This window comes from Capsicum annuum, chromosome 7 (genome assembly GCF_002878395.1).
Source record: "Capsicum annuum cultivar UCD-10X-F1 chromosome 7, UCD10Xv1.1, whole genome shotgun sequence".
Lineage (NCBI taxonomy): Eukaryota > Viridiplantae > Streptophyta > Magnoliopsida > Solanales > Solanaceae > Capsicum > Capsicum annuum.
The window spans coordinates 80,195,762-80,205,428 of NC_061117.1; the positions used below are offsets into that span (position 1 = coordinate 80,195,762).

The window sequence follows — 9,667 nt, forward strand, 5'->3', positions numbered from 1 at the left end:
CCCCCGCCCCCACCACGGCCCCACGCCCCAACCCCCTCGGACATGACCCTATCCACCCATTACCGCCCACAGCCACAACTACACGAAAGTATAGGAAAATATACAGATATACACGATGGTAGTATCAAAGCAGCAGCAAGGAAATACAAGGCTCACACAAATATACAGAGGCTGCTGCTAATGGGATGTAAGGTCGAGGAAACTAATCCTTAATTGGTGGCTGCTGCTAATGGGAACCGTATGAAGGTAAACCAAGTCTGTAGAATTTCATGGTTACTGCAGGGTGCTGAATTCACAGTCGATTTCTTACTCCCACCCTTAGGATCTTGTGGAGTAGTACTTGGAGTCCAGTGGTTGCTGACACTAGGTGATATCAAAATGAACTTCAGGGAGCTCACTATGGAGTTCTGGAACAAAGGAAGGAAACACTTGCTAAGAGGTGCAGGAAAACAAATCACAACTTCTAGTGCTGATAAATGGGAAAAACTCACAGGTATTAAATCTCAATTATGTATGATTCAGGTGGTGCCTATGGGGTGTAACAAATTATAGTGGTACTCATTAGAGGTACAAGGTGTATCTGATAAAGATCCTCAGATTTTAAGCTTGTTGAATGAGTTCCAAGAGGTATTTGATGAGCCTAAATAATTACCACCTTCAAGAGGTGTTTTTGATCACACCATAGTAGTACAACAGGGAACGGAACCCATCAATAAGAGGCCATACAGATACCCAGCAGTTAAGAAAGATATCATTGAGGAAATGGTCCAGCAAATGTTAGATCATGGACAAATACAACCTGGTAGCAGAGATCATGGACAAATACAACCTGGTAGCAGCCCTTTTGCATCGCCTGTTGTGTTGGTGGGGAAGAAAGATGAGACATGGAGACTATGTGTTGATTATCGAGATCTGAATAAACATACAGTGAAGAATAAATTTCCCATCCCTATGGTTGAAGATCTGTTGGATGAGCTTGGTGATTCTAAGATTTTTTTCTACAATAGATCTTAGAGCTGGATACCATCAATTGAGAATGGCAGTGGAGGACATTCCTAAAACCGCATTTAGGACACACTCAGGCCATTTTGAATATCTGGTAATGCCTTTTGGTCTATCTAATGCACCTGCAACTTTTCAAGGACTAATGAGTTTTGTGTTCAAGCAGTTTCTTAGGAAGTTTGTACTAGTGTTTTTTATGACATTCTGATATACAGTCAGAATTTGCATGATCACCTTGCACACCTTAAATGTGTATTTCTTGAAATGAGGAAACATCAGTTGTTTGCTAAGCAGAGCAAGTGCTTTTTTGGGGTTCCTAGAATTGAATATTTGGGTCATTTCATATCTGAAGATGGGGTAGCAACTGATCCTCAAAAGGTCACGGCTGTACAAAATTGGCCAGTACCAATATCTCTAAAACAACTAAGGGACTTCTTAGGATTGACTGGTTATTACAGGAGATTCATTGAAAATTTTAGGGTGATATGCAGACCACTTAATGAGCTTCTTAAAAAGGACAATTTCAAATGGTCTACTGAAGCTGATTCTGCCTTTGTTCAAGTGAAGGAAGCATTAACAAGAGCTCTTGTATTAGCACTACCCGATGCTAGTAAAACTTTTGTGGTGGAAAAAGATGCTAGTGGATATGGTATTGGAGCAGTCCTTATGCAGCAAGGTCATCCCATTGCTTTCATTAGCAAGGGCCTCTCTAACAGGCATGCTGCCATGTCTGTGTATGACAGAGAGCTTTTAGCAATTGTGCATGCTGAGACAAAATGGTCCCAATATCTTCTTGGTCAAAAGTTCATTATCAGGACTGATCAAAAGGCTTTGAAGTACTTAATGGAGCAGAAAATTCATACCAACTCTCAACTGATGGGGCTGACGAAATTAATGCCTTTTGACTACACTATTGAGTATAAACAAGGAGTAGAGAACAAAGTGGCTGATGCCTTATCCAGGATTACGGGTTCTGAGCTTATGTCCTTAATAATTTCACCCTCAAGTTCTGATTTACTGCAAAGGATTATATCCAGTTGGGATTCAGATGTTGACATGAAGCACATTGTTGAGCAATTAAAAGTTGGTACTAGCATCTCTCAGTTCACTTGGCACAACAATCAACTTAGAAGAAAAGGTAGATTGGTGGTGGGAAGAGTGCCAAACTTGAGAGAATCTATCATCACATTGTGGCACAGTACTTCTCAAGGGGGTCACTCAGGGGTGGATGCAACTTTGAAGAGGTTACTCACATTGTTCTATTGGAAGGGTATTAGACAAGATGTTAAGTCCTTTGTGCAAAAATGTGATACCTGTCAAAGAAACAAAGCTGATTTGGCTGCTTACCCTGGGTTGCTGCAACCATTACCCATTCCCGAAGTTGTGTGGTCTCATATTAGCATGGATTTTATTGATGGACTTCCTAAATCAAATGGTCATGAGGTTATTTTGGTGGTTATTGACAGGTTAAGCAAATATGGTCACTTCATCCCTTTGAAACATCCCTATTCAGCTCAATTTGTGGCCAAGGTGTTTATTGATTTCGTTGTATGATTGCATGGTTTTCCCGATGCTATCACAAGTGACAGAGATGCTGTTTTCCTTAGCTCTTTTTGGCAAGAGTTGTTTGCACTACAGGGAGTCCAATTAAATACTTCTTCAGCTTATCATCCACAATCTAATGGCCAGATTGAAGTCCTGAACAGGTGCTTAGAGACGTATTTGAGGTGCTCTTGTAATGAACATGCCACGGATTGGTATTCTTATTTACCCATGACTGAGTACTGGTACAATACTTCCTTCCACTCAGCTATTCAAACCACTCCATATGAAGCTTTATATGGACGTCCTCCTCTCCCATACTTACCTGGTGAATCAGTTTCCTCAGAGGTTGACAACACATTACTTAACAGGGAAATGAAACTGCAACTACTTAAACATCACCTTGAGAGGGCTCAAGTAAGGATGAAACAGCAAGCAAATGGTCTAGGAGTGACAGGGTATTTGCAGTCGGGGATTGGGTCTATTTTAAGGTGCAACCTTATAGACAAGTCACAATTGCTCAACATTCTTTCCACAAACTTGCAGCAAAATACAATGGCCCCTTTCAAGTCATTAAAAGAGTTGGACCTGTTGCTTACACTCTTGTTTCCTTCATCTGTTAAGATTCATCCTACTGTACATGTATCTCTCCTCAAGAAATGTCATGCTGTTCCGGACCAAATCTCCTATTCCCCTACCACTTATATTGCTGATCCCCAGTGCCCAAATCCTGAGTCTGTGTTGCAGAGGAGAATGGTTAAGAAAGGCAATAACGTTGTTGTCCAGGTGTTTGCCAAGTGGCAAGGCTTATCTGCAGATCATGCTACTTGGGAGTTTGCAACCATCCTTAAGACTAGGTTCCCTCACTTTGATCCTTAAGGTCAAGGATCTCTTATTACAAGGAGTACTGATATGAGAATATTGTAATACAGTGAAGTAGTTAGCTGAGTCAACATTAGTTAGTTGAGTCATGGATGAGTCATCATAACTGATTAGTTGATCAATTTAGCTGTTAGTTAGTTGGTTAAGTGGTTGTTAGATAGCATGGAAAGTTGGTTACTACAAATACTTGTATGGACTACAATAATGAGGATAATTTTGAACTATAATACAATTTTCCTAATTGAATTCTATTTTCATCTTCTTTCCTAACCCACCCCCATAGCTGATTACTCGAGTTTTCTCCGCAAAAACTCCTGTCCAGCTGCTAAAACCTCGAATTCCTCTGTGAATCCCTGCATTTTGGCTATCAGTTAGAACCTAAGTTGCTCGGACTCTCTAAAAATGTTGTCGCACCCGAGTTGGATCCTTCAAAAACACTATTTTTGAAGGATCCGACACGCACCCATAGACATTTTTGAAGAGTCCGAGCAACTTAGGTTAGAACCAAATGTTTATCATGAGATTGCATCTGATATGTACTAAGGTCATCCAATACTCCTAGCACAAAGTTAAGTTGAAAGTATCCTTATCGATTTAGTTTTGGGCTACGTTTAAAATACGGCCAACTTCAAATAAGCACTACTCCTAGAATATAAGGAGTTACGAGGCCTAATACACACCAAATTAAAGATCTTTGAGTTTTCTTTTCAATGCAACCGACCATTTGTTAATCCAATTTCTGAGTAAAAAGTTATGACCATTTTACTAACGAATGTCCGAGCTGAAAAAGCTGAGGGCGTCATAGGGGGTAGGGGCACAATAGCGGCACGAACAATAGTTTATAGCTCATTTTTGACAGGTTTAAGCCCTCAAACCCTAAATTTTCATTCCTAAGCCCTAGAGGAGCAATTTTCACTTGGTATGGGAGGAAATTCTTCCTTGAGGTATGTTTCTTTGTCATCTTCTTCATTTTTTAATTCTTTAACATCCTAGAATCGTTAGAACAACCTTTAATGGTGAAATTCTTGGGGATTTGAACCTTTAGATCATGATATTTTTGGGGAAAACCCATGGGTTGGTTAATATCACCTGAAATCACTTCTAAATTGTTAATTAACAATCTCTAACATACATAAAAATTGATAGTTGGGACCTTGAATTCAATAAAGGTGGAACCTTTAGCCTAAAAACTCCAATAATGTAGTTGGGTTGAGCTTGAAGAATCTATTTTGATGACTAAATGACTCGTGGGTAATTTTGCAGACCGTAAATAAGGATAGAACTAGTGGAATTGAATTCTCAAAGTATTAGTTTGAAGAGTAGTTTATTAATTACTCTTATAATTGTTGTTTGTTAGATGATTAGCCTTCGAAAATAAGAAGCAGGAAGATCATTCATGGCATAACTTACTTGTTGCAACAGCTTAGTGCCCAGGTAGATTATGGTTTATGAGCAGTAGATTGTAGTTAATAATCGTATCCATAATGTAGATTAGATGGGAGAAATCATGCTTAGGCCCGCGACCTAATTGTGTGCTGAAATGTCAATGTATGAATCTTTGATGGATGTTTTGTGTATGTATGATTCTATGGTGGATTGTAATGTAAAATTTGTGAATATAGATGACAATGAGATTGTGCATAATCTAGTTATTTAGCCTAATTCTCATAAAAAAGGGTAAACTTAGTATTATGTGTGGTTGGAATATGGGATAATCTTGCACAAGGCTAGTCAATAAAGACCGACTATGGTATAAAAAGGCGGTGAATTAACTTACGAGTCTGAGGTCTAGTTAGGTTAAGGGTTAGGAAGTAAAAAGTATAACGGTGTATGACTAAAACTAGATTGTAAGTTGAATTATAGAGTTGAATGATGGTTAATAGAGTAGGTCTTGAACCTAGTAATAACTTGAATGTAGGGGTTGTTGGATATTAGCGGAATCCCCGATTTTGGTATAAATAAAGAAGGATGCGATTAATGAATGAACTTATGAATGTTGAACTAGAGTTTAGACTCCTTGGAGTGGAATGTGCGCTCTTAAAATAAGTACTTGGATTTAATGAATATGACTTGATAATGCTTGCTTGAATAAGTCGTGGATTGGTCTTTGGGCATGTTGTAATTAATGAATATGAATTGATAAGGCCTGAATTATGAATTGTTGACTGACTTTCGGGCACACTTGTGATTTTTTGTGTTAAAGGATAATTATTGTTTTCATAAAATGATTATCTTGAGTTTGACCAAGTGTTTGGAGTGCTTGTCTCCTTTTTACAATGCATGTTCAAGAAAGTAAATTGTTGAATGATATCCCAAGTGCTAATCACATGTAATGAGGTTATATTAAAAGCTTGTCGATTATACAAGTGTAGTTATTTATTCTCATCGTGGTTGTGATTGTTGTAATGTCTATTGCTTATTGTGGCATGTACTGGTATTTGGACATCTTCACGAGATTTGGTGGAATAAGGTTGGCAAACACTTGATGTCTATTTTGATACATGGACAGCGCTCGTCCCCTGCAAGTCATGACTAGAGGATGGTTATAATACCCTTAGCGTGTATGTACAAGGTTCAAGTAAATTTGATGGTTCCTTGAGTGGACCGGGTATATGATTAATGTTATTGTTGTTGTTTATATTGATTCCATGATTAGACCAAGTTATATTAAGGTGGTTGTGCTGGGTTCCTCGAGTGATCCAGATTATGATGTTGCTTGATATATTTGGGATTCTTATATAGTCCGTACTTGTCATATATTTTGGGATTCTTGTTGTTAGAGTCATAGTTTGTTGACTTGGATTGTTAGAGTCATGGTTGTTGACTTGATCATGTTTGACTTGACTTGTACTTGACTAAAGTTATTGAGTTACATGAAAAGGCTGTGTCATAAACTTGAGGTATTTTATCACAGTGTGTGTTCATAGTTGTACTTGTTAAAAGGTGATGATTATTGGCTTACATTTATCATAGAGGTTAATCGAGGTGTAAGTGAAATAGATTGACTCATAATAACTATTGTAGTTAAACAATGAAAGTTAGGATGGATGACACTTGATGTGAAGGTGATGAATGATCAACGGGAATAAGAATGGAAGACTCTTAGGTAACACACATATATGAAAGTGGCGTGAATTAAATCGTTACATAACTTGTTATGTTTTTATTTTGTGATTCTATATTGTGTTTACGTGATCTAACCCTTGTCGACCGTTGATACCTACCAGTACGTGTTGTTTTGTACTGATGCTACTCTTGCTATACCTTTTTTGAGTATAGTCTGGTTGCAAACAGGTTACGTGGATGGTAATCTCCAGCAGCTTCTACTCTTCTCATTCATGGTGGAGGTTGTATCCAATCTGATCTTTCTTAACTTAGAAGCTCTTGTACCTATTTAGACTAGTTCCTAGGGGTGGTTTTATTTTTTGCAGTTAATATTTGTAAGAAAAGTTGTAATAAAGTTTGGCTATTGCTATTTAATAAAGACTTCCGCATATCTTTTTAAAGGGTGGTAAGGGGCTTCCTATCTAGGTGGATTAAAATAGGTGTCATGTCATCACGATCCAGTGATTTGGGTCGTGAAAGATGATCTCAAGTTTTTCATTTCAAGCTTGGGCACAAGGAAGCCCATACATAAACCAGTCAAGTTTTGATCAGTTTGGAAGATCACAAACAATGCTCATAAATACCACAGAGGGTCATAGGCACGATGCCATGGTTACAAGCACATGAATTCCATGCGTATCATCTATGCAGACCAATCTCTGAACAACCATCAACACTCCCAACGATAAGTTTGTTCCTTACAATAGGAGCTTTTCTTCCAACCTAACCTTTTCAATTTCCTGCTGTTGCCATGATAACAATAGATCTTAGCTATTTTACTCAAAAGTCGATTTCCAATTGTCATTCTAGGCTGAAATTATCTGGGAAAAAACTTCAAATCTCGCCAGTAGAAACTTAATCCCCAGGATCTTCAAAGAATCCAGAATCTAACTTACCTTTTCTAAAAATCAAAACAAAGAAAGAAGCCAGAATCTATCAAAGGATAAAACAAGAAATGGCAGAAATTTAGTTGTGTCATTCAAATTTTTGATATGCTATGAATATTGATGCTTTGGATCCTCCGGAAACAGCCCCTCTACCTCCACGAGGTAGGGGCAAGGTCTGGCGTACACTTCACCTTCCTCGGACCCCACTTGTGGGATTGCACCGGGTATGTTGTTGTACGAATGTTGACGCTAAAGTTAGTGGCCCACAGTGCTATAACTTTTCTGCTTTACTAGCATTCAGTAGTGTACTCAATTCAACTTAGTAAATCCCGACCTGCATTACCCAAGAAACATGAGGTCTTCTAAAGAAGATTGTGCAGAATGACATTTGGTGGATTACACAAGTGCCTGATAACTAAGTGACGATTAATCATATGCATGTTTGTGTTTTGGGATCGCAGCAGTGTCCAGCTAGCGTGCAGTTTGACTATATCATCTGGTACCTGCATCCTCCCTCCAACCTGGTTAAGTTATCTAAGGAAACAAATCGGAAGAAATCACTATAATTTTTCTTTTTTTTTCTTTCGACCTCTGCTGGATCTGAAACCTTGTGTTCCAAACTTATTTGATTTATTCTATGCATTTTGATTGCTAATTTAGTGAATACTAATATAAATCAGCATAACAGAGATACCTAATTTCAATGTTTGAACAAAATTAAATGTTTCAACAGAAGGAAAAAGATAGCATGATACCCTTCCGCAACTGCAAACTGAAAAACTTTCAAAGAAATTTGAAACGTAAAAGAGCTCAAAATTGAAATGAGCTAAGCAAAACTAGTGTCCAGCCGTAAACACTATCTGCAATTTAAGGAGAAAGTGAGTAAAAGCTGAATCTTTACCTTAACAGCGGGAAATCGCTTGTTAGGGCTGAAGGCAATTCTGGAAACAAATTCGACAGAAGTTGGAGGAGAATCAAACCTTTTATGCAACCCTTGATTGGGCGTAAGACCCGTTTGGATAGAATTCAAAGATGACGAGGGTGTCGTTAACAATGAAGAATTGGGAGAAGAAGAAAACAGTAAAGAATTCAATGAAAGTCCCATTAGATCAGCCATAGAACACAAGTTCAGAGAAATAAGTAGTTGAGATCCTTTAACTGAATATTGCTATGCTTTCGCTATTTTGGAGAATCTTAGTTCCCTATATATACAAAAACAAGACTGAGTAGAGCCCAAGTTACATCAATGGAAACTTATGCCTGATTTGGAAAACGAAAGCCATTGAATTGAAGGGCGGCTACTTGATGTTTGATTTTTCGGATGGAGAGAAATTGGCCTTCTTATGTAAAATGGAGTATTACTGTTCAACTACTGGAAAAGGCTTGACCACACACCCCATAAACATAAAAAGCAAATGCATATGAATAATTTGTGTGAACCAAATTTCATGACCGGAACCATCTACATAGATATTTCTTCCTTTTTTTTCCGTATTTTGATGGTTAGTTGACCAAGTTGTGTTTTTTATTGCGCTCCTTGGGAACGTCCTTAGAAATATTGATGATTTACTAGCTAAATTTGAATTGATCAATAAATTGGATTGATAAAAATATTACTTTCTCTATTTTAAAAAAAATAATTTAATTTAACTTGGTATGAAATTTAAAAAAATAAAGAAGACTTTTAATTTTTGTGATCATAAATTAAAGATATGTCAAATGTATCAAAATGCCCTTTAATTTTGTAGTGTTAAGCATGTCACGTGTAAAGTTAAAATTAAAGTATTATCATAAAAGAAAAGGATCATTCATTTTAAAACAGACTAAAAAAAAGTAGGTCGTTTTTTCTAAACGGAGGGAGTATAATTTATTAGGTTAATGATTTTTTGATAGTTTTATTTCCTGAACTAACATTAAGCTCAAGCTTAAAGATTCTAATAATTTAAAACACTAGGATTTTGACTGTACCTAAGATTCAATCTCTTTTTATGTTAGTTGCTACTATCTCAATTTTATGAGTATTTTTGTTATTGGTTAAATTGAAAATCAATCCGTTAAGGAACAAAAACCTATAACTCAAAAACTAATTAAAATTGAACTGACAATACATAAAATCGAACTAAACCGACCGATGAGCAGCCCTATAACTTGGTGTTTGTGGGAATGTTGGTAGAATTTTATGAGGTGAATCCAAACTCTATGCTTTACAATTATTTACTTCAAATATTGGATTTCGAGAGAAAATGTTC

At 37.2% G+C, this 9,667-nt stretch overlaps 1 protein-coding gene across 1 annotated transcript in view; it reads right to left on the minus strand.

The window, feature by feature from the left end:
- Positions 1-8,999, minus strand: part of LOC107877965 (thioredoxin-like 2, chloroplastic) — an 18,148-nt gene extending 9,149 nt beyond the window's left edge. The window contains exon 1 of the mRNA XM_016724798.2: positions 8,320-8,999. Coding sequence (XP_016580284.1) covers positions 8,320-8,535 — 216 coding nt within the window. The 5' untranslated portion in view covers positions 8,536-8,999. The remainder of the gene's footprint in view (positions 1-8,319) is intronic.
- Positions 9,000-9,667: the final 668 nt, after the last annotated feature.